This window comes from Diabrotica virgifera, chromosome 3 (assembly GCF_917563875.1).
Source record: "Diabrotica virgifera virgifera chromosome 3, PGI_DIABVI_V3a".
In the NCBI taxonomy this organism is placed as follows: Eukaryota; Metazoa; Arthropoda; class Insecta; order Coleoptera; family Chrysomelidae; genus Diabrotica; species Diabrotica virgifera.
Window position 1 is genome coordinate 254,617,106 of NC_065445.1, and position 27,233 is coordinate 254,644,338.

Below are 27,233 nucleotides of genomic sequence, written 5' to 3' on the forward strand. Positions count from 1 at the left end.
GCTAATAAACTTTTTTTCTTTTTCGACTATTTGTATAGTATATAAATAATGGTAACCACTGAATACATAATTAGTGAAAAAATAATCCTATCATTTATACAAGTAAAGGTTATCCAAGAACATTCAAAAACTGAACGAAACTGAAATAGCCATCTCTACCTTTCTAATGACAATGTCACTGTCAACCTAATGTTTACATCTGCAGTTTCCATACCAGTGTGAATTTTACTACACGTAATTTGCCGTGTAAAGACAGAAAAAGTAGGGATAGCCGTAAAATATTTGTGAATTATGTACCCATAGCCTTAATAAGGAATTATTGTTCATGAAATTAATTTAAATTTTTGTGTTTTTGAATTATGACCCAATCTATAAATAGAACAGGATATTGTCTGGTGTTTTTAATTTCCACTGTATACTATGTAATTCAGTTAAAATCCCTTGTATTTAACACCTTGTATTCAATACCTTTAAAGCTTAATAAATACATAATACTAATTTAGTAAAAAGATAAAGTGTTTCTTATTGTAAATAATTGACATTTTATCAATTCGTTTAAAATTTTTCCATATTTCAATAGATTTCAGCAAAACATTAGTTGCAAATAATTTTTACTAGGGATTTAAAATTTAAGCCATGGTTACTTAAGGGGAACGGAGCAAAATCTAAAACTTTGACGGCTGTCAAAATTTTTAATGTGTTTTAAATGTATTCATTTTTTCGAATCCTGAGAAAACTAATAGTATTTTAGTAAGTATTTTTGAAAAATTTAAACGGAAAATGAAAGATTACTTTATTACTAAGGGCAGAAAGTCCCTTAGAATGAAGAAAAAATTTCTCCTGAATGAAATATTTGCAATTAAAAATGACACTAAATTTTCTCTTTTATTTTTACCCCTGTAACTTATTAAAATAAACATTATAGAAGTTTTCAGGGACCTTCGACCCTCGGTAATAATGTAATCTTTCTTTCTGCGTTTAAATTTTTCAAAAGTATTTATTAGTTTTCTCAGGATTCGAAAAAAATGGATACATTTAAAAAAAACACATTGAAAATTTCTACATGCGTCAAAATTTTGCATTTTGCTCCGTTCCCCCTAAGTAAAAGTTATAATTTATGTAAAATTTCGAGCCTTATAAAACCTTAATTAATTCAGAAAATAGTAAAAATGGCACATTTTTAAAGAAAGAAATAATTATTTTGCAAGTAGGTACCTACTGATGTCAACAACCTCAAAATCACACCTCAAATAGTAAATAAACAAGGCGTTGGATTAGGTTAAATTTCCAGTCACAACAAGTTCTCACAATTTCCCACAAGAGGGATAAATTTACTGAGCACTATACTGAAACTCACAACAAAAATACTTATGGAGAAAATAATGGCGTGCATAAATATATCGGATGAACAACAAGGATTTAGAAGTGGAAGATACTGTAACGATGCAGTTTTTGTCATAAGGCAAATAGCGGAGAGATCATTAGTATATAACAAACGAGCCATTTTCTGTTTCATAGACCTAGAGAAAGCGTTTGCTAGAATCCAATTAAAATATGTAATACACCTACTATATGACAAAAATTTACCAATGGATATCTTAATACTGATAGAAAACATATATGTAAGAAATAAAATAGAAATGAAAGTCAATGAAATAATAACAGAACCCATAGAAACAAACACAGGAATCAGGCAAGGAGATTCACTAAGCCCTCTACTGTTTAACATAATGTTGGTAATGTTGGATGCAATAATAAAACAAGTGAAGAAAAAAAGAGTGTACAAAATGGGCAATAGAGAGATAAAAATACTCTGTTACGTTGATGACACCGTGTTAGTAGCAGAGTGCGAAGACGACCTACAAAGATTATTGCACGAGTTCAACATTAACGCAAAAGAAATGAATATGAAAATATCAGCCCAAAAAACAAAGCTTAGTAATTGCCAAAGAACGAATAAAATGCAAATTGGAGTTAGACAATCAAATTATACAACAAGTAATGACTGTCAAATATATGGGAATTAATCTATCAGCCGACAAAAATATCGAAGAAGAGGTAAAAGACCAAATAATTAAAGCCAATAGAACGGCCGGATGCCTAAACGACACAATTTGGAAAAACAAACACCTAAGATTGGAAGCAAAGGCCCGAATATATAAGTCAGTTATTAGGCCAGTTATGACTTACACGGCCGAAACAAGACCAGATACAAGCAAAACACGAAGACATCTGGAAACCAATGAAATGAAGATCTTAAGAAGGATTGCTGGAAAAGGACTACAGGATAGGGTAAGAAGTGAGGAAATCAGACTCATATGTGGGGTAGACAATATAAATACCTGGGTAAAGAACAGAAAAGAAGATGGAATGAGCACATAAGCAAGACGTCTGAATAAAAGATAGTAAGAATAGCCAGGGACAAGTCACCGTTAGGCAGGACAAGTATAGGACGCCCAAGGCAAATTGGAATGACAAATTAGGGGCAGAATGAAAGGCATCGTTGAAGAAAAACAGGCAGTACTGCCTATATAAAAGAAGAAAAAGAGGAAGAACAATAACAAGTTCTTCTACAACAGGTTGCCATGTCATTTAAATTTATGAAAATAAAAATTCACTTATATGGAGAACAATGTAATTTTTTTCTTGGAAACGTTTAACTTTAGAAAAAAATGTTATAGGAATTTTTTGTTATAAATTGTGTATTACATCATACCTTAAAGGAACGCCCTATTTTCGGGGACACCCTGTATACATAACCTATTGCGCCTATTAAGTTATTCCGTCCCAACGGAAGGCGACGCAATCAGAAATACCAAAGGATTAAGGATCATCTGAGTTAGTCCGGCGCAATCGTAACCACAGCGGCCACAGCTGATCACACATCAGGTAAAATCGGCGCAATCTTCCCATACTGAGTCCAAATCGACTTATTTTCATCCCTAAAAATCATGGTATAATTTATAACCTTTTGTGGCAGTTGCACCCTGCAAAGTTGCTAAATCGTTAAAATATTTTTGTAGTTAATGACAATATTTATCATACTTATATTTACATAATGTCATTATTTATGCAGGAAAATATAGACTGTATCGTCCAACTACCACACGGAAAAATTCAAGGTCACATTCTTCGCAGTGAAAATGGTAAGAATTACTATGCTTTCCAGGAAATTCCCTATGCAGCCCCACCTATTGGGGAGAACAGATTTCAGGTAATAAGTTTATTATTATTACTGTTAATAAAGAAGAATTTTGCAGACAGAAAATTACTTTTGAATAAAATATGAAGGTTCGTAAATATACAGAAAGCTTCAAAATTACGGAATAAATTCATTTTTTCGAGAGTAGGCCACTTTGGTGACAAATCCCGAGACAGGTCAGGTCAATTTTTATTTTTAAATTATGATTTTTTGGCATTTACAGGGTGTCCCAGACTAATTTATCCAGGCTATATCTCTTAAACGAATATAGATTTTTGAACAGGACAAAAACTGGTATATTCCATTTGTAATACACTTTAATATGGCGTAGAAAAAATCCTTAGTTACAACCCCTAACTTTAATTTTTTTAATAGATTTTTAAAAATAAAATCGGTTTTTAAATAATCAAGAAAATATCAGTTTATTTTTTTATTTTTGTTATGTGTCCCAGACTAATTTATCCAGGCTATATTTCTTAAACGAATAGATATTTTCGAATGGAACAAAAACTGATATATTCCATTTGTAATACACTTTAATATGACGTAGAAAAAATTATCCCTTAAATATTCATCCCTTAGTTACAATCCATAACTTTAATTTTTATTAACTATACCATAATTAACAAAAAAAAAACTGATATTTTGTGGATTATTTACAAACCGATTTTATTTTAAAAAATCTGTTGAATAGACGATAGGAGACCACATTGAAAACGATAAAAAAATATATATGGTGCTATTAAAAAAATTAAAGTTAGTGGTTGTAACTAACGGATGAATATTTAGGAGATGATTTTTTTTTCTACGTCATATTAAAGTGTATTACAAATGGAATATATCAATTTTTATCCCATTGGAAAACCTCTATTCGTTTAAGAGATATAGCCTGGATAAATTAGTCTGGGACACCCTGAATATCATACTAGTGACGTGATCCATCTGGTCGTGATGACCTAATCAATGATTTTTGAAATGGGAATAGGGGTCGTGTGCTGACTCATTTGAAATATTATTCAATTCTCTATTCAGTGATATGAAAATTAACATAATTTTTAATAGAGGGTGTCCAAAAAAATATTTTTAAAATTAAAATATTTTTTTATTTAGCTTAATGCCTCAACAACTAATGGCCATTGGCATGGTACAGTGGATTTTGCCAATCAGATAGTTACCTAGTGTAACGTGTGTGTTTGTTAAGCAAATGTCTCGTTACTTAACAAAGTCGACATTTTTTTTGAAAAGAGACGCTAATTGAGGCCATGAAAGCCAGAGTGGTCTAACTGATTTTAACATTACATACTTTACATAATCAAAGAAAATGATCAGAAGCTATCAATGTCCGATTGTTTTAGTAATTGTATGTTGACCAATAATGATTCTTGGTCAACATAAAACTACTTAAACAATCGGGCATTGTAAGCTTCTGATCATTTTCTTTGAATATGTAAAGTATGTACTGTTAAAATCAGTTAGGCAACTCTGGCTCTCATGGCCTCAATTGTGTCCGAACATCTGCGGTTCCTCTGGTGAGTACCGATCCCATTAAAATAATTGACACGAAAAGAAGAATGTATTTAATTTATTTAATTCAAAATACATTTTACTATTGCCAGAAGACAAAAAAATGTTTATTTGATAAATAGACATTCCTTTTTTCTTGACTTAAATGTTTAAACTGCCAAGTGGCAAGGAGTGACAGCTTAAACATTGAATTTAAGCGAAAAACAAAGTTTATTTGTCAAATAAACATTTTTTCTGTTTCTGTTTTCTGACAGGGTTAAAATAAATTTTTGAAAATAAATAAATTATTTTTGTGTAAATTAGTTTAATCCAAAACAAATTATTTTGGATACCCTGTATAAATAATTAGATTAATGTTTATATTACTGAATAAAGAATTAAATAACCTATCAAATGAGCTAGCACACGACCTCTATTCTCATTAAAAAAAATCATCGATTATGTCATCAGGCCGAGATGGATGACGTCACTGGTATGATATATATTCAAAAAAAGTCATAATTAAAAAATAAAAATCGACCTGTCCCGGGATTTTTCTCCAAAAAGTTATATTGTCGAAAAAATTAATTTATTCCATAATTTTGAACCTCTATATATATTTACGAACTTATTTTACAATACACAAACTATTTTTTATTAGGAACCTAAAGAACCTGAGCCATGGGATGGTATTAGAAGTGCTACTAGAAATGAAGTAGTGTGTTTGCAAGAGATGCCCATACCGAGTTCTCTAAGAATGTCAGAGGATTGTTTATATTTAAACGTTTACTCTCCTGTATCGGTAAGACAGTTAGTATTAATAATTTCTGAATCCTAGTTCATACATCATCATCATCATCACCATCATCATCATCATCATCATCATCATCATCATCATCATCACGTAGCGCTACAACACTGGGTGGGTCTAGGCTTGGCTGACTGTACAACTTGTTTCCAATTTATTCGGTCTTCCATCAACCAAGGGTCAAATGGAATGTGCATTTTCCGGAGATCTGCTTGGATGTTATCTCTCCATCGCATTCTGGGACGTCCGAGTGATCTTTTGACTGTAGAAATATCCTCCCATACGAGTCTTACAAGTCTCTCGTTATGAAGTCTGTGCACGTAGCCTGCCCATCTTAGTCGCCGTGATTTAATTTCTTCTTCTTCTTCTTTTTGTATAGACATGACTCTGTCTGTTTTTTCAATGTGCCTCTAGTAAGCTGTCGTTCCATCGTTTTCGTGGTCTTCCCACTGATCGTCTTCCTATTGGGGAACCGTCTCTCGCTCTCCTGAGTACCCTATTTGTTGTCATTCGGCTTATGTGGTCATTCCATTCTATTCTTCTGTTTCTTACCCAGTTATTAATTTTATCCACCTTGCATCTTAATCTCTTGAACAATATCAGCGTCATTGCAGAGAGCTTTTAATTCGATATTGGTTCTGATCCCATACTGGTTTGTGGTGATGTCGTGGTGAGGTCCGAAGTATTTTTCATTCACAACGTCTGAGCTTTTCTTAGTTTGCTTTGGTCATGGTCCATGTTTGGCATCCATATATGTTAGAACAGGTCTGACGATGAATTTATAGATTTTGGTCTTTGAATTTTTGTAAGATTTTTTGATTTTATAAGCGTATCCAGTGCGAATAGAAAGCGATTTGCCGATTGGATTCTGTCTCTTATTTCTTCAGTAACATCGTTTTTACTGTCTCTTTCGAAATCCGGCCTAGGGCCGCAAGCAAAAGGGGGCCGCAGCGTTTCGTAAAAAAACTTTTTTGGTAAAAAAAATGTGTAAAAAAAGCCGTGTCCGAATATGGACACGGCTTTGCGCATTCTACTATGCATGATGACATCTAATGCATCTGGAGAAAGCGTGTTGAAAAGAATAAAAAATTGACGAAGATTCTAGATTGTCTAGTTTGGTTAGTTTTGTTTCAAATGCTAAGAGCTTTTTCAAGCCTTAACGATTTGATTAGATTTTGCAGCAAAAAAAAAAGGTAGAAAAGTGAGTGTTTATAGTTTAGATATGAGATTTATTATGAGTATGGAGTGGAGTGAGTGTCAATAGTTATAGGCGAGCGGCAGCAACCACTAAAATTACGTTATACCGACCACGAAAATCAACTTTAAAGTGAATGACCAATTTTGGTGATTCTTTATGTTTTCGTGGTCGCTGAATTGGAATATGAGGTTTATTTTTATCTAGAATTGGTGGAATATGTTCGAAAATCAAATTTTATACAATAATGCGAAAAATCAATTTTGATGATTTTTCAAATTTACTTCGCTGTATCTTTGGTCGCTGTAAACATTTCCTTTTGAAAATTTTACTGTGTTATCTTTGAAGTATTTAGATAACAACGAGCTTCACTCAAAATGTTTAAACAATATAAAAGAAGAGTTGTTAATTTTTGAACATTTTGTCGTCAGATTTCGTTAGTTTCATGTTTACTTAAAAAAGTTGAGTGACAAACTTTCTAGCTTATAATTTTAACCAACACGACATTAAAATATAATTCATGAAGAAGTTTTCTGGAAAATTTTAAGTCAAATTATGCAACAGGAAGAAAGTTATGTGACTTTATAAACGAGCGACACACCCCAAAAAAAGCTTATTCCTCGAGATACTGTGTGGTGTGATGACCACGGTGTGGTGAATGGCTAATTTTGGTCATACTGTATATTTTTGATGGTGCTGAATACGAAAATAGGTTTATTTTCAATTTTACGTGGGGGAGCATTGGCAAAATCGCAATTTTGCCCTAAAAATAAAAAAAAATGAAATCACGTTTTTCTACTTTTAACTCGCTAAAACTCTGTTCCATTTTAATATATTTTTCTGAAATTTTTACAGTATATATCTCTTACTTATCTGAAGATAATGGTATCTGTTTAAATCTTTGTGTTTTTGTTATAAAAGTAATGAACTGTTTAAAGTAAAAGGTGCAGATTCCTGAATTGCAAAGTTTAATTGCAGAAGTTGAGTGACAAAATTTGAAATTTAGCTTTTTAATTAAGTTTTGTTAAAATTTAAGGTACAAAGAATAAAATATTTTATAGAAAAAAAAATGGAGCAACTTTTAATTTTAAGAAAAACGTCATTTCATTCTTTTGTATTTTTAAGGTAAAATTGGGATTTTGACAATGTTCCCCCATCTAAAATTCAAAATAAACCTCATTTTCGTTTTCCGTACCATCAAAAACATAGTGTAAGACCAAAATTAGCTATTCACCACACCGTGGTCAGTATCGCGAGAAATAAGCGTTTTTTGTAAGCCTATAAAGTCACATAACTTTTTTTTATTGTATATTTTTACTTGAAATTTTGCGTGAAACATCTTCATGAATTATATTATATTGCTGTGTTGAATAAAATTATAAATTAAAAAGTTTGTCACTCAACTTTTTTAAGTAGGTAAACATGAAACTAACGAAATCTGACGACAAAATGTTTAAAAATTAACAACTCCTCGTTTAATTTGTTCCAACATTTTGGACCAAGCTCGTTGTTATCTAAATACTTCAAAGATGACACAGTAAAATTTTCAAAAGGAAATATTGATCGCGACCGCATTTTTGCATAAAATTTAATTTTTGAACATGTTCCACCAATTCTGGATAAAAATAAACTTCGTATTCGGATTCAGCGACCTCGAAAATATGAAGAATGACTAAAATTTGCCATTCACCTATCATGGTCGCTTTTTCTATTTCTAAGCCTCAAATTAGGGGTGTGCCGCTCGCCTATTAATCACTAATCCAACTTTATTAAAACTAAGAAACTAAGAACATGACATTGACGTTTTTCAGTATAAGAGAATTGTGTGATAATTTAACGATTTAAAAGTTTATTTGTGGTATTCTTAATATTTTCATTTTTCAGTACCGTAGCCTATTACTGTTATACAGTTCATATTATTTTGCTTGTTCTTTTACTTATAATGTCTTTTCAACTCGGCTTTTTTAGTCTTTTGCTGTCACATGTATCTACTTTTCCCAGGATGAAACAAATGCTATTTAATTTTAACAATTAAGGACAGAGGCGCAAAATGTCGCCTGTCAAAATGTTCAATGTGATTTACCAATGTACTTTTTGTAGTACCAAATGTTGTACCAATTTTAAAAAGTAAAATTAAAATAAACGTTTTGTATTAATATTATGTGCTTTATGCTTTAATTACATAATCGTGAAGTTATCGGGGGCCGCTCGGGGTAATTTGGCCTAGGGCTGCAAGTACCCTAAATCCGGCACTGCACCTTGTTGAAAATGTCTTTTATCGATAGGATGGAGTCTCCAACAGAATGTCAACAAATGCATATACAAGGACAGAGTCTCAGATACAAAGTTAACAACTCAGTGTAAATTTGTCAAAAATTAGGGATATTGTGAGACAATAAGCCGTTCCAACACAAGGTTAATAGATTGGGCGTCTTGGAAGAAGGAGAAGAAGGTTTAATCCCATACAAAATAATATGTATTAATACTATCTATAGGTACTTATATTTTTAGAACTTAAATTTCACAAACCCTTCTTTACCCGTTCTGATGTATATACACGGAGGTATTTATAAATTTGAGAGCGGAGCTTTTGAATATTACAATCCAAGATTCTTGATGGACCATGACATTATTATAGTCACAATCAACTACAGATTAGGACCGTTTGGTAGGTAAATCTAATGCCTTTATTTTAGTCATTTTTACTAATAGGTAACTATTTTTTACTTTAAAAGGATTTCTAGCGACATCAGATGGTGTGATTCCAGGCAACTTAGGCATAAAAGACATGCTTCTAGCTCTAAAATGGGTACATAAAAACATCAATCTTTTTGGAGGCGATAAAGACCAAGTTACCCTTATGGGACACAGTGCCGGAGCAATGTGTATTGGTAATCTTCAGATGAGTCCACTTACAAAAGGTTGGTACTGTTTTCTTATTTTTTTTTTCATTATACAGGGTGTTTCATTAAGAATTGTCCATATAGTAACTGGAGAAACATTAGCACAAAATACGAAGATTTAACCTAAAACACTTAAATAAAATATGCCTCCTTACAGAGCTGGCAATACCCGGGTACAAGTACCCGAATTTTGTACTCTAAGTGCATTTTGGGTACTCAGTACCCAGTACCCGTATAGCGTATGGGTAAAATACCCGGTACCCAAGAGTTTATTATACCAGTATTTTTCCGAGTACATTTTCCGAGTACTTTTTGCAAGTCTAAACTTGTCGCTGCATGTGGGACAGCAAATTATTAGCAACATGCAAAACGCCGTTTTCAGTATCAGTCCATTCGCAAAGCCAAGCAAACGCCTATTCTCTTATGCCATAATAATTAATAGCCCTCGAAGAAATGCTCTGAAGAACTGATGAAACTTTGAAAAATTAGTTATATTAAAAGCCAATTAAATTAATCAATGAGTGTGTGTGGTGTTATACTGATTACAGTAAAACCTGTGTTACCGGCCACCTGTACTTACGGCCGGTTTCAAAGTTCCCCAAACCAATTATATGTATTGTTGTGGAATTGTTTTTATAAGGAAATTCAAAAGAAAATTAAATTTATATCAACGACCATGAAATGATAGTTTTTTCATCACCCTGTATATGGCCAAATTTGTTTAGAATTTAATTTTACTAGTAAACAAGTGTTTCTGAAAAATTAAAACGATTAGTGATAATTATTCGACGAAATGAACGGTGGCATTAACAAAACATTTCGGTGATTAGAAAGTGTAGAGAGCGATGACGGGACAATAACGTTTTTCAGATCCTTCCAGGAAGGTATTTTAATGTGGTATACAAACTGTATTTTTAGTTGTAAAAGTAGAGAGTAGAAAATAACTAATTATGATTTTCCTTGAAATTTGACAAATTGGAAAAAGTTATGTGGAAGAATATTGGGTTTCTTAAGAAATAAATGGTTTGAGAGAGGTTGTTGTTGATTGGACGAAAAATATTGGGAGAAGGGATAATGGATGTGAGAGTATGGATTTGAGAGAAAAATAAGGTCACTGTGTAAATGAGATCGGAAGAAGGCAGTCGAGTTTTAAAAGTGTGTAATGAACATCGAGAGAAGGCAGCCGAGTTTTTTAAAAGTGTAGAATCAGTGTAGAGTTGGTGTGATCAGCCTTTGCGAGCAGAATCAAGTTGAAACCAAATCGTCGACCGGTTGAAGAGCTAATTTCCTGGTCCGAGGGAGATTCCTTTGTTTTGTTTGTGCACTAGATATTCGAGCAAGTCCTGTGTGTTTTTCTTGGAAGCAGTTTTGACGAGGGGGATTTTTTTGCAACAACCAGAGAGTACGTGTTGAGAGAATCAAGGACAGCGCAATCCAGAAAACGAGGGAGTGAAGAATAAAAGGTTAGTCAAATCATTTCTCTGAATGGAGAAAAGTTATTTATATCAAGACCATATTTATTTACTTGTTTATTGAACAATATTTTTGTAACACAGTTAGTCATTTCAAATTTGAGAAATCAATTCAAAAGAAGAAAAGTAAAATTCATTCAATTTAGTATGAGTAAATAAGTAACTAATTAAATAAATAATTTTGTCAAAACAAGGAGATATCAGAGTTAGAGTTTTAATTTACTAAGTTAGAGATTGTTGCAACAAAGTTAAATTTTAATATTTTTGAATCATATGTACACGGCATTTAATAAAAACAATAGATTACATTTATATGAATTTGAGTGTTGTCAATTTCCCTGTTTCTACCCTGGAAGAAGTAAGCAACTAGAAATACTAGAACCCACAGATTACAGGTATTGTATCAAATACAAAATTAGCCCTGATAATAAAATTGATTGGAAAATTTAATTGGAATTTAGTTATAGTGTAGGAAATAAAGGTTGAACCTTGCAAAATGGACACAAGTCCGGTTTTATTTTTTTTCTGGTATATCAAGGGGTGCTTATTATAAGACTAACTTTTTCTGAAAAAATTTCGCCCCGGAACCTCCCTTTTCACCCCTTTAAAGGGGGTAATTTGTGGTTTTTGCGGAACGTAGCCCTTCCTGTAACTTTTACAAAAAATTTCTTTTATAGAAATATGAAGAGGACTATATTTTCTACGATTTATTTCCAACACCATCTCTCTATCATCCACCGTTTAGCGGGGGTGGCGCCCTAAAGTTGACAAGTTTTTAAAAAAGATATTTTTAAAAAAAATACGTTTTTCCCTAACTGTAATGGAAATTAAGAAGAAATACTGTGGCAATTATTCACAAATAATTGACTGATTTTTTGGTATAGGTTTCACTTAAGGGTAATTGCCCTTTTTTTAATTACAGGGTGTTACATTTTAAAAAACCTCTTTTTATACCATCTGAACCGTTTATGCTAGAGTAAAAAGACTTTCAGCGATTACCCATGTGCTGGTGCTATTTACAAATTTGTATAATGCACCTCCATTTTTTCCCCGGAACCACTCAAAAAAAAAGAAGAATTAATAAATAAATTGATTTTCTTGGAATCCTTCACACACAATGCCCTTTATTAATATGCTTCATATATCATTTTGTGCACGTTATTATTACCCATGCATGGACACCAAAAGCAATTTCCTAGTGCAACCTTTGTAGCAAAAAAAAAATAAATAAAATGGGGGGTTGAAAATTTTTTTTTGTTTTTTGCTTTTTGATCCATATGGGCATATGCTTCATCAATAGTGCTTTTCAAAAATATATATGGTTATTGCAACATCTCTGCGAAAACCACCCCTATCCTTGAAAATATACTGCAGAAACTACCCCTATCCCTTGGCGAGCATGTTTTTACGATTTTCTCATTACCTATGTATTCTTTTTAAACAAAACTTATACAAGGTTAAAGACCACTATTTACTCTAAAAATTATGTCCTATTCATTTTTTCGTATAAGCAACCGTTACGGCACAGTGGCGCCGTAAACCTCATATATGCTTTGATGGGCTCCAGTTTTTGTTTTTTTTTTCGTCATCTGTTGGTTTTATTGATAAAGTACTTATGCAAAATAAAACAACACAGTGTAACCTACAAATTATGACTTATGCACATTTTACATTCTTTGCTCCCCAAAGCCACAGTGGTGGCCCAAAATAAATTTTTGCATATTTTCGCCACCTACATGCATTTTATTGCATTAATGCTACCTTAACAGCACAATATTTACCCTTAGGTGGTCGCTACGCAGTGGCGGATCCAGTGAGGGGTGATGGGGGTGATCACCTCCCCCCCCTCTCAAACCAAGTGATATTATATTCAAAGATTATAAAAATATTCATTTATTTTTATAGAGATTTAACCAATTGGCACTCCCCTCTTAACGATTCTGGATCCGCCACTGTCGCTAAAGCATAAAAAGTCATTCTTATAAAAATAATATTAATATAATATAAATATTTCTATAAAAATAAATGAATATTTTTATAATCTTCAAATATAATATCACTTGGTTTGAGAGGGGTGGGGGTGATCGCCCCCATCACCCCTCCCTGGATCCGCCCCTGCTTAGCGACCACTTAAGGGTGAATATTGTGCTATTAAGGTAGCATTAACGCAATAAAATGTGTGTAGGTGGCAAAATATGAAAAAATTTATTTTGGGTCACCACTGTAGCTTTGGGGAGCAAAGAATGTAAAATGTGCATAGGTCATGATTTGTAGGTTACACTGTGTTGTTTTATTTTACATAAGTACTTTATCAATAAAACAAACAGATGACGAAAAAATAAACAAAAACTGGAGCCCGTCAAAGCATATATGAGGTTTACGGCGCCACTGTGCCGTAACGGTTGCTTAAACGAAAAAAATGAATAGGACCTAATTTTTAGAGTAAATAGTGGTCTTTAACCTTGTGTAAGTTTTGTTTAAAAAAAATGAATAGGTAATGAGAAAATCGTAAAAACATGCTGGATAAGGTATAGGGGTAGTTTCTGCAGTATATTTTCAAGGATAGGGGTGGTTTGCGCAGGGATGTTGCAATAACCATATATATTTTTGAAAAGCACTATTGATGAAGCATATGCCCATATGGATCAAAAAGCAAAAAACAAAAAAAAAATTTCAACCCCCCATTTTATTTATTGTTTTTGGCTACAGGGGTTGTACTAGGAAATCGCTTTTAGTGTCCAGGCATGGGTAATAATAACTTGCACAAAATGATATATGAAGCATATTAATGAAGGGCATTGTGTGTGAAGGATTCCAAGAAAATCACTTTATTTATTAATTCTTCTTTTTTTTTTGGGTGGTTCTGGGAAAAAATGGGGGTGCATTATACAAATTTGTAAATAACACCAGTACATGGGTAATCACTGAAAGTCTTTTTACTCTAGCATAAACGGTTCAGATGGTATAAAAAGGGGTTTTTTAAAATGTAACACCCTGTAATTAAAAAAAGGGCAATTACCCTAAAGTGAAACCTATACCAAAAAATCAATCATCTATTTGTGAATAATTTCCGCAGCATTCCTTTTTAATTTCCGTTACAGTTAGGGAAAAATATATTTTTTTTAAAAACATATTTTTTAAAAACTTGTCAACTTTGGGGCGCCACCCTTGCTAAACGGTGGATGATAGAGAGATGCTGTTGGAAATAAATCGTAGAAAATATAGTCCTCTTCATATTTCTATAAAAGAAATTTTTTGTAAAATGTACAGGAAGGGCTACGTTCTGCAAAAACCATAAATTACCCCCTTTAAAGGGGTGAAAAGGGGGGTTCCGGGGCGAAATTTTTTCAGAAAAAGTTAGTCTTATAATAAGCACCCCTTGATATGCCAGAAAAAAAATAAAACCGGACTTGTGTCCATTTTGCAAGGTTCAACCTCTGTTTCCTACACTATTATGTCTTTACATGGGCAATAAATAAAATAATTGGATAATCAATCAACTTAAGAATTTGCTAATTAATCTAAATAAATAGAAAAGGTAGAGCATAACAGTATATTCCCTTATTTATGACCTGTTATTTACGGCCATATTTATAATACGGCAGCGGCCAAATAATCACATATTTTTAAAGCTCACATATTTTATAGAAATTAAATTATAAGGTTGGCCAAATTAATTTTGTCAAAATAATTTTGTCTATTTGTTGATGTACATTCCCCGTACTATTTATTAGGACCTATTGTATCTGCCTAAACAGGAGATTAAAATAACCTGCATCGGGTCGGCGGTCCCAAAGTTCTTAAAATCCTATAATAAAATGTCGTAAAAGCGTTGTAAAAGAGAAACGTTTGTCACTATTTATAAGTATGATTTAAATTCACAAAAAGCTGGCCGAAAAATATGGTGTAAAAACTCAAATTATCAAAGGATATTATAAAAAAATAAAAGTGAATAAAACATCAATCTGTTATTTCCGTAGTATAGTAAGTACCTACCTAGTTTTGTTTTGTATTAGGATATTAAAGTAGTTTCCGTATACAGGGTGTCCCGGAAAATAGTGCGTTCCTTTAAGGTATGGAGAGAATACACAATTTGGAACAAAAAAGTCCTATACCATTTTTTTCTAAAATTAACCGTTTCCAAAAAAAAGTTAACATTGTTTTCCATATACCTGTATTTTAATGTTTGGAAATTTTAATAAACTGGCAACATCGTACGCACTACGGAATAATAACAGATAATAAAAACTCGTTTGTGATTGTGATTAACAGTATTTAAAATAATCCAACTTAATAGTAGGTAATACTTATGTATTTACGATTTGGTTACTAAAAATATTTTCTTTTGAAATGTATTGAAATACCTATTGCATAATTTTAAACGAATTACACATCTTTTAACATAAAAACACATCTTTTAACTGAACTAGTATTATGTATTTAGTAAGGTTTAAATGGGTTGAATGCTGAGTATTGCTGAGGGCTTTAACTGAATTACATAGTTTTAATAGTTTACAGTGGAACTTAAATACACTAGATAATGTCTCAGTAATTTGTTTACTTGTGAACTGAAATAACTAAGTTGTACTTACTTGAAAATAATTATTATACCGAATAGATGTTTCAAGTAACCTTTCACAAACACCATTCATAGGTAATAACATAATAGGTATAGGTAATACACTCACTATTCGAAAACATTTTCGGCATTGACACTAAACAGGATTCTTTAAAACTATCTGTTTACTATCTATTTTCTATCTATTTACATGGGACTGTCTATGCTTAAATTTGCGTACCGCACATAGTTGTCAGATTTAAATTTACATACCAAAATACATTTTAATTTTTTGGTCAAACGGTTGCATTTAGAAAAAAATGTTATAAAAGTTTTTTGTTCTACATGGTGCCTTCTACCTATACCTTTAAGGAACGCACTATTTTCCGGGACACCCTGTATGTATAGAATTATATTTGCTTTTATGAACAAAATAAACAAATTTACAATTCTTCTTTATGTATTTGTGGACTACAAAAACTGGAAATACCGCCCACCTTTCTATATCGGCCAATAGTTCCTTCATTTGTAGTGGCCGGTACTGACAGGTTTTACTGTATTAATCAATGATCAATTTTGAAAATTCTTATTTTTTTATTTAAGTTGGAATTGTACGTTAATTTATGTTTTCATGACTCATAAATAAATATGTTTAGAGTGGCAGAGATAATTAATACTATAACCTTCTTACCTTCTTTCGGGTTCTATATTCAAATGTACTCGAAATAAGTACCTGAGAAATTCGGGTAATTGTATTTAGAGTATTGTACTCTGAGTACTTTTTTGAGCAGTGTACTCGGTACTCTGTACTCGTTCCTCAAATATGAAAAGTACCCGGTACTTTGTACCCGAGTACAATTAATCAGTACTCGGCCCAGCTCTGCCTGCTTATCAAGACTATATATATAGTGTTTTATTACAAATATTCTAAAAAGATTTTATCTCTTTGTTTTAACACCTTTCAATATTTTTTGTTCAAACTTGACAAACAGTTTACACATGTTAGGATACTTTTACTAGTGTTAAAAGATAGTTTTCCGGTGTTACCATAGGCGTGATTTAGTAAACTAAGGCTAAGCCTGAAGATGCTGTAGAATTTATAAACAGCGAAATCGGTCGCCCAACTCTTTTGAATTCAATTAAATAAAACCCAGTAAGGATTGTGAGGGCACAATGGGCACGATGAGCAAAGTCTAAACGGCGTAGGATTTCTGGTTTCTAAGAAATATGTTAGTAGAATAGAACAATATGTGGGAATCTCGGAAAGAATTGCAATGATTATGATGAATATACACGAAAAAATCACCCTAAAAATTATTCAAGTGTACGCCCCAACTTCAACACATCCCGATGAAGAGATAGATGAGTTCTACGAGAAAATAATAGAAACCAACACGTGCTATTACAGCACCTATACACTAATAATAGGAGATTTCAACGCTAAGATCGGACAACGACTAGAAGAAACTGAAAGCTATATTGGTGAATTCGGCTATGGTGTTAGAAATGATAGAGGAGAAACCCTTGTGAACTTCCTACATAGCAACACATATTTTGCAATGAACACATTTTATAAGAAAAAACCGCAAAGGAAGTGGACGTGGTTATCACCAAACGGAAAAACACGGAACGAAATTGATTACATCATGTGTAACAAGAAAGATATCGTAGAAGATGTAACAGTAATAAATTCGGTCTCTCTGGGAAGCGATCATAGAATGGTTAGAGCTAAACTAAGAATTGGGTATAGCAAACGTAGAACTAACTTTAAGAACACGACACAAATAGATACAGAAAAGCTAAAAGCCGATAAAGAAAAATATGCTAGTAAATTAAAAACCGCCCAAGCACTGAATCTAGAACAATTCAGCATAAATAAAATTAACTCAGTTATAACAAAAGAACTATTGAATACCAGCTCTGAAATAGCGACCCGTCATAAAAATAAAAAATCCAAAATAAGTGCAGAATCGCAGAATATGCTGAAACAACGAAGAGAGCTCTTGTCACGAAACAAAAGAAATACCACAGAATACAAGGAACTTAACCGAGCCATACGAAAACAGATAAAAGACGACATTAGAAAACAGCAAGAAGACCATATAGAAGAAGTCATAGAGAAAAATCGAAGTCTGAAATATACCAAACCGAAATTAGGCAAGAAAAATATTATAGCTATAAAAAATCAACAAGGCCAACTAGAAACAAGCAAAGCTCAGATATCGAAGATAATTGAAAACTTCTATACTGAATTATACCATTCAAAAAACGATCCCCCCGACTGTTCAAAGCAAAATCTGAAAAGGCAAATAACAAACGTAAACTCTGAATTAATGCCCGAAATAAGCGAAGCAGAAATAGAAAATGCACTTAAAGAAATGAAAAGAAATAAAGCACCGGGTAACGATGGAATTTTGGCAGAAATGCTGAAAGACGGCGGTGAAGAAGTTATCAGATACCTAAAAATACTTTTCAATAAATGCCTATTTGAAGGAAACATACCAAAGGAATGGAATACTGCTAACATAATCTTAATACACAAAAAAGGTGACAATACAGATCTGAAAAATTATCGTCCAATATCACTACTATCACAAATTTATAAAACATTCACAAAAATAATTACAAATAGATTGACAACAAAGTTCGATGTATATCAACCAGCAGAACAAGCCGGTTTTAGAAAAGGCTTCAGTACATGCGACCATCTTCACACACTAAAGATCCTAATGGAAAAATTTAACGAGTACAACTTACCAATCTGCTTAGCATTTATAGATTACGAAAAAGCTTTTGACAGCATAGAATTATGGGCTATTGAGGAAGCACTGGTCAATAGCAGAATCGATTCTAGATATAGGATATTAATACATAATATATACAAACATGCTGAAATGGTAGTCACGATGGATAACGACATGAAAACTAGGCCAATCAAAATCAACCGAGGAGTAAGACAGGGAGACACCATATCTCCAAAACTATTTACTGCCGCACTTGAAGACATCTTTAAATCATTAAATTGGGAAACAAAGGGACTCTCGATAAATGGAAAGTATTTAAACCACCTAAGATATGCAGATGACGTGGTACTAATAGCCAACAGCTGGAAAGAACTGAAGGTGATGATCGATGAGCTTCACAGAGAATCCTTAAAAAAAGGACTAAAAATGAACTTGAGCAAAACTAAGCTAATGTCGAACAAAGATGATCAACCAACGATAACCATCCAAGGAACAAAAGTGGAACATGTAAAAGAATATATATATCTAGGTCAGAATATCAAGGTAAACAAAGAAAATCAAACTACCGAAATAAGCAGACGAGTAAGAATGGGATGGGCTGCATTCGGAAAACTCTCATATATACTAAAAGACAAAAAGATACCACAATACCTTCGAACCAAAGTGTTCGATTCTTGTATCCTTCCCGTTCTCACTTACGGAGCTTAAACCTGGACATTCACAAAAATGAACATGGACAAGATTAGAAAAACTCAAAGAGCCATGGAACGACAGATGCTTGGTATCTCACTAATAGATCGGCAAACAAACGAAGCAACCCGAAACAAAACAAAAGTAAGGGATGCCGTGGAACAAGCGGCTAAATTAAAATGGAAATGGGCTGGACACAACGAACGTCTCGAAAATGGTAGATGGAGCAAGGAAGTTGGAAACTGGCGACCGTACGAAGCGAAGAGACCAAGAGGAAGACCTCAAATGCGCTGGAGCGATGACATCAGAAGAGTCGCAGGACCAATGTGGAAACGCCTCACACACAACAGAGATGAATGGCGAGAAATGGGAGAGGCCTTTATTCGACATTTCGAATAGAAAAAAAAGGCTATAAAAAAAAGAAAGGATTGTGAGTAGTGGACTTATTTCCCTAAAGGTACGTATCCATACGTTGGTGTTCCGTGCTCCATGTAGCTGCTCAAATGGATACGACATGCGCTCCCCTACATATAAACCGCAAACCGGTTGAATCGAAGAAGGTGGGCGTCGAGCGGCGAGCGGCGAGCACTAAAGTGTCTACTATGTGGAGCTGCTACACGGAGCACGGAGCACCAACGCTGGATACGTACCTTAACATACATGAATATGTGCTCACAAGTCACACCAGCAACTTTTTCATCATTAGATTTAACAATTATTTCAGGTTTAGTAAAAGGTTATATAATGGCAAGTGGGTCACCGCTGAATCCACCTGTTTACCAAGATGACCCTGATATTTACGCTTTTGATATGGGTAAAGCTGTAGATAAATATTTTAATTCAACAAATACACAAGAATTGTTATATTTACTTCAAGGGGCCCCAGCTGAAATTATACTTCAGAAGCCGGTAAGTAATGATTTTTAGTCGAATTAGAAATTTTTATATATGTAGGTATCGTAAAAAGACGATCTTTCAAAAAAACGTAACTTGACATTTACGCCAGTCAATGGGAGCAAGAATAGGATATTACCTCCGAATTCTATCCTACCGCATGGATTTTAATGAAATTACCTACCCTATCCCGATGTGTGCTTTTATCTTGGGGGTGGTTCCCACCCCTTCTCCTGGGTGGAAAATTTTTTGGTTAAAATAACCATGGAATTCGCTAGAGAACCAAATTCTAAGCAAAAACTGTTCTATAATTTTTTTTTAAAACTCAATACTTTTTGAGTTATTCGTGGTTGAAAATTGGCCATTTTCATTGAAACAATAGCTTTTCGAACACTTTTTTGCGAATACCGAATATAGTAAAAACTATAGATCTAACTAAAAAAATTATATTAAACATTTTTGTAGGTTATAAAAAAAACAAAGAGACACGTATCTTCATAAATCGTCTACTTATAATACAAAAACAGATATGGTAGGTGAAGATATGTAGTTTGTTTTTTGGTACATTCTCAAATTAGTGTATTCAACTTGAAATAACAGAGAAACAGTCGATTTTATGTGTATAATGCCACTAATACCTTTTGTAGTGCTTGAAAAGACCTTTGAAATGAGCTATATTAATGGTCCATTACATTAAAACTAAGCGCGATATGCTGCAAATAAAATTGATAACTAATGTATTTTAAGAAAAAATGAGAAGTAATTTTAACCCCCATCCACCAAAATGTAAATGCATCATTTTCCTTCCACAATACCTTATATTATAGTGTTATTTCTATGGTCAAAAAGTTGGACGGGTTTAAAATGAATGGTTTTTGAGAAAGAAAATATCAAATTATGCAGCGCAATTTTCAATTTTCTTAAAAATCTTCCTTTTTCTCCGTGTAACTTGAAAATGATAAGAGATACAGTAGTGAAAAATAGAAAGGAAATTTTTATCTGAAAAAGCCCTACATTTTTGTGTGGTATCTTTTTTCGTATCTCTTATATTTTTCGAGTTACATGGAGGAAAAGAAGATTTTTTAAAAAAATTTAAAAATACGATCTATATTTTGATCTTATTTTTTTCAAAAACCATTCATTTTAATCCAGTTCAACTTTTTGAACATAGAAATAACACTATAATAAAAAGTATTGTAAAAAGAAAACGATGTATTTAAATTTTGATGGATGACAGGTTAAACATATTATGTACTTCTCATTTCTTCTTAAAATACATTAGTCATCAATTTTTTTGCAGAATATCTCGCTTAGTTTGAATGTAATGGACATTTAGTATTGCTTATTTTAAAGGTCTTTTCAAGCACTACAAAAGTTATTAGTATAGTTATACACCTAAAATCGACAGAGTTTCTCTGTTATTTCAAGTTGAATACACCGATTTGAGCATGCAGCAAAAAAAAACAAACTCTTCTTACCTACCATATCATTTTTTGTGTTTTAACTAGAAGATTTATGAAGGAACGAATGTCTTTGTTTTTTTATAAGCTACAGAAATGTTTTATATAGTTTTCTTTTGTTAGATGCATAGTTTTTAAGGTATTCGCAAAAATCCGTCCGAAAAGGTGTAATTTTTCAATGAAAATGGCCAATTTTCAATCACGAATAACTCAAAAAGTATCGAGTTTTCAAAAAATAATTATAGAACAGTTTTTGCTTAAAATTAGGTTCTCTAGCCACTTCCGTGGTTATTTTAACCAAAAAATTGTCCACCCCCGAGAAGGGGTGGGAACCACCCCTAAGATAATAGCGCACATCGGCATAGGGTAGACTTTGTTTCTTGAGCTATTCACTACTTACTGTGAAAATATCAAGTAAATCGATGTAGTAGGATGGAATTCGGAGCCAAATATCCTCATTGAGTGCCCTAATATTATGATCCTATTTTAAATTAAATTACAACATGGCGCCTGTAAGACTTTTCAATAATTACGTCAATGAAACATCACAAAATTTATGAAAAGATGCCTTAGTTAAGTTCCCAAAAATGTATTAATATAACTTTTGTGGATCATTATATTATATCATGTATATTATTAAACCAACATGCAATGATGGCTATTACACATGATGATGAAGTTTGCTATACGAGGCGAAGGCGAGTGTCGTAATTCATGAGGTGAGTAATAGCCATTACCTACAAGTAGAATACTATACTTTTTCTACGATTTTTTCTTTTTTCTTTATTAGTAGAAAAAGTGTTGTACTTTAAAATGCATCGTCCGTTTATTGATAAATGTAACAAAACTAAATTAAAATAAGTTTTTATTACTGTTTTATTTACTAGCCGAACTATTAACATCACTTTACTTATCTATCATTTTGTTTATTACATGGTTTAAGTGACGTAAGTTACACCATACATTTTATAAGTAATCTAAATATCTTTATACTAAGAACATTGCCATTATATTTGAACAATTTGTGAAGTGAACTATAATTAATTAAATGAATAATTATTAACATTTAATATTATTGGTATAAAAATCAACAATAATTATCAATTATCCTTGATTAAAATTATTAAAATTTACAAAGACAGTTGTAGTTCACCAATAGTACGCGACTTAATAATTGGTTGCCTACTATTAAAAGGCGTATAATATTGTTACAATACTGAATTGTAAATGTCCCGACCGTTAGGATTAACTGTATCGCAGCCTTCTAAAGCCTCCGTAAGCTTTAGGACTTTAGGAGGCTGTGACCGTATAAATAAAACACTATTTTGGTGTATTTCTGTCATAGAGAATCAAATTTAAAGATTGCAACGTAATAGCACGCAAGCTCGTGTGATTTATGACAGTCTTCTTTTTCTTTAAGTTCCATCTTCTATCGAAGTTTGGAAATCATCATGGCAAAGCGGACCCTGTTGACTATCGCACTAAATAGCTCTGCACTACTGCATTCGAACCATTCTCGTAAGCCAGGATGTTCTTCGTTTTCCCACATTTCGCTTTCCTCTGATTTTGCCTTGCATAATAAATTGTAATAATGAGTATTTTTGCCCTCTCATCACATGTCCCAAGTACTCAAGTCTCCGTCTTTTGACAGTCAGTATTTTTTCAGGTTGATTTCCTATCCTTCTAGTTACTTCCACGTTCGACATTCTTTGAATCCATGATATTCGTAGGATTCTTCTGTAACACCAAAATTCAAAGGCGGCCAACTTATTCAAATGGACTTGTTTCAATGTCCACGCTTCCAAGCCATAAAGAAGAGTAGATAACACGTAACATCGAAGCATCCTTAGGCGTAGTTCTAACCTTATATCCCGACAACAAAGAAACTTTTTAAGTTTAATGAATGATGCACGTGCTACTCCAATATGTGTCTTAATTTCTTTGGTTTGGTCTACATTTGATGTTATCCATGTTCCTAAGTATTTGTAGTTATCCACACTCTCAATTACAGTATCTTCATTAGTTAATTGGATATTTGCGTGTGCTGATTTAGCTACGATCCTGCATTTAGTTTTCTTTACATTCATCTTCAGTCCGTACTCATAACAGCGTTCATTAAGGCGTTGCATTACGTTCTGTAAATAATTGTTGTTATCCGTTATTATTACTGTATCGTTAGCAAAACGAAGTTGTTCAAAACTTCTCCATTGATAGATATACCTTCTATTGAATCTGAGAGCGCTTCTTGAAATACCGCTTCACTGTAGACATTGAAAAGTAGTCAGCAGAAAAGTAGTAGAGACAGCACGCAACCCTGACGGACTTCTCTTTGTCTTTTTTTATTTTAATATCTTGAGTGTCCTGGTTGTCAACTCTTACCTTGGCAGTTTGATTCCAATATATATTGGATATAATTTTCATATCACGACTGTCAATATTTTTGCTTTTTAATATATCTACAAGCTGTTTATCTTGAACTTTATCAAATGCCTTTTCAAAGTCTACAAAACATAAGTACATATCCTGATTCGTGTCCATGCATCTCTGGGCCAGCACATTCAAGCCGAAAAAAGCATCTCGTGTGCTCATACCATTTCTAAAGTCAAATTATGTGTCACTGATTTCATATTCGAGAGTCTTAACAATTCTGCTGTGTATTATTTTCAAAAATGTTTTAAGTGTGTGACTCATTAAAGATATTGTTCTGTGATCCGAGCAGGTTGTTGCACTTGGCTTTTTGGGAATTGCTACAAAGGTCGATTGCAGCAATTGTCTGGGGATTGTGGCAGTCTCATATATTAGATTAAGGAGTTCAACCATTACATCAATACCATCTTCATCAATAAGTTTTAATAATTCGATGGGCACACCATCTGGTCCTGTAGCTTTTCCCTCTTTCGTATTTTCAATGGCATAGATGACTTCTTCTCTTAATATTGGTGGTCCGGTATCATCTGTGATTTCTAATGACAGTTCTCCTCTTTCATCCTTAAATAGTTGTTGGATGTAATTGGTCCAGTGACACAATCTCTCCTTCACGTCAGTAATAATATCCCCTTTATCATTTTTAAGGGTATTCGTTCTTGTGCTTTTTCTACAACCTGTCTATTTCGACCTTAATATCTGACACATATGTCACAGGCATTCATCACTTGTTTAGTTAAACCCGTGAGTAATGACCCGTGAGTAATGAACTATTACTCACGGGTAAAGTGATGGATGTTATTATCAATTTAAAAGTAGTGAATAATGAGCATGTTATCAAACAGTCGTAGAAAAAATTGTTTTTTTTTTATATTTTGCAGCTGTTCGAGCATAAATACAATCACAGTTTGGCAAAAAATCTTATTTGGACACCAAGTATTGAACCAGAACATAAAAATGCAGTAATAACAGGGTACATGTTGGAAAAATTATCAAGTGGGCATTTTGAAAAAACACCTATGTTGATAAGTACTGCACTAGAAGAAGCTGTTGGACTAGTACGTGGTAAGCAATTTAATTACACTAAAAAACAGCATAAAAAGTACAAGGTTAGGGGAGAACGGGGAATTCCGCGCGGCTAAGAACAAATTGTAGCGATGGTCTATCAACTGATTTTTTTTCCTGGAAGCCGTCCGTACATGCACCCCGGTGGCACTGCAGCCTTCCAGCTTATTGTGTGTGCTTTCTTCCATTTGTTCTCATGACACCCAATCCAATATATAAGTGCCTTTCACTAGCCTGTAAAGCTCCATTGGGTTAGTGCCATACACTGTCGGACTTGGTTTGCAGTCTCCATATATTGCTTGTCTCTTACGATCCAGCGCCTCGCAGTCGCACAATAAATGTCTGACTGTATCGGTCTCTCTATTGGATAGTCTGCAGCTGAGATCTCCGTTATACATATAGTCCTATCGTGTGTAGGTGTCCTTTTACTGGAAAGTTTCCAGTTAAGAAACCTGTAGTGATTTTGAGCTGATTCATGTTCATTTTGAACAGTTCTTCAGCCCTTTTTGCGGCATGTTTGAGGTATACAGTGCGTCCATAAAGTAACGCATAAATTCGTTATTTCGTAAACCGGCGACTTTAAGGAAAAATCCTTAAGGAGGTCGATTTTTATTTTTAAATTACGATTTTTTGGCATATATATCATACTAGTGACGTCATCCATCTGGGCGTGATGACGTAATCGATGATTTTTTAAATAGGAATAGGGGTCATGTGATAGCTCATTTGAAATGTTATTCAATTATCTATCGAAAAATATAAACATTAACATAATTATTTATACAGGGTGTTCAAAAAACATTGTTTAAATTAAAATAAGTGAGAGAAAAGGAAGAATATATTATGTAATTTATTTAATTCAAAATACATTTTACTACTGTCAGTAAACAGAAAAAAATTTTATTTGACAAATAAACATTGTATTTCGCTTAAACGAAATGTTCAAACTGCCAAGAGACAGGTGGGTGGCGGCTTTAACTTTGAATTTAAGCGAAAAACAATATTTATTTGTCAAATAAACATTTTTTTCCTGTTTTTTGACAACAGTAAAATGCATTTTGAATTAAAAAAAATTACATACATTCTTCTTTTTGTTTCAATTATTTTAATTAAAAAAATGTTTTTTTGAACACCTTGTATAAATAATTATGTTAATGTTTATATTATTGGATAGAGAATTGAATACCCTTTCAAATGAGCTATCACATGACCCCTATTCTTCTTTTAAAAAAATCATCGATTACGTCACCACGCCCAGATGGATTACGTCACTAGTATGATATATATGCCAAAAAATCGGAATTGAAAAATAAAAATCGACCTGTTTCGGGATTTTTCCCTAATGTCACCGGTTTACGAGATAATGAATTTATGCGTTACTTTATGGACGCACTATATATCCCTTCGCATGCTTTTGCGTGGGAATTTCTTCCCAGTATTCTTTGTGCTGTCTTCGTATCTAGCCTCTTAATCGGTCTCTGATTGTGCTTTTGGGCACTCCCAGTGACGGTTCTGGACCGAAGTATCTTGTTGCTTATCCTCATCTAGCAAGTTCGTCAGCTTTTTCATTACCAGCGATCCCTTGATGTGCAGGCACCCAAATGAGTTTTACCTCATTATGTTCCGCCAGGGTGTCAAATTCTTCGCGGCATTTCCATACAAGCCTTGAGGTTATCCTTGGGTTCTTTAAAGCCCTCAAGGTGGCTTGGCTGTCTGAACAGATATTGATTCTCTTATTAGTAGAAGTCCTCAATCTGTTTATCCGTGCACAGTGCAGGATCGCATATACCTCCGCCTGAAATACAGAGGTATATTCTTCTAGTGGGATGGAACCGTTATAGTTCCTATCCTCACTATATACTTCTGATCCCGAACCATCTTCTATCTTGGACCCATCTGTATACCAGGTGTGGCCCTCATACTTCAGATGTCTGCCAGGATCTTCCCATACCTCTCTGGAGTGTATTTCCACCTGGAAAGGTATTTCCATTTTAAATTTTCTGGATAGAAAGTTCTGTTATCATCTCCCATATCGGATCCCCGCATATATCTTTGATGCTGCAGTGTCCTTTGCCCACTGCAATTTTGCTTTGATTTCCCTGCAGTCTATGTAACCTCATCCTTGCCTCGCCCTTCACTGTGATGTGTAAGGGAGGAAGGTCTAGTAAGGCTTCCATTGCTGCAGTTGGTATGCCTTTCATTGCTCCTGTTATGCTGAGACAGACAAGCCTTTGTATCTTGCCTAACTTCTCTATAGCATTTCTCTGCTGCACCTTTGACCACCAGACCAATGCTGCATACGTTATTGTGGGCTT

The 27,233-nt window shown here is 33.4% G+C and overlaps 1 protein-coding gene across 1 annotated transcript in view; it reads left to right on the forward strand.

The window, feature by feature from the left end:
- LOC126882399 (juvenile hormone esterase-like) overlaps nt 1-27,233 on the forward strand; it is a 77,952-nt gene that overhangs the window by 22,486 nt on the left and 28,233 nt on the right. Inside the window, exons 2-7 of the mRNA XM_050647313.1 lie at nt 3,077-3,214; nt 5,367-5,507; nt 9,220-9,376; nt 9,444-9,629; nt 19,800-19,984; nt 24,735-24,918. Of these exons, the coding sequence (XP_050503270.1) occupies nt 3,077-3,214; nt 5,367-5,507; nt 9,220-9,376; nt 9,444-9,629; nt 19,800-19,984; nt 24,735-24,918 (991 nt within the window). The remainder of the gene's footprint in view (nt 1-3,076; nt 3,215-5,366; nt 5,508-9,219; nt 9,377-9,443; nt 9,630-19,799; nt 19,985-24,734; nt 24,919-27,233) is intronic.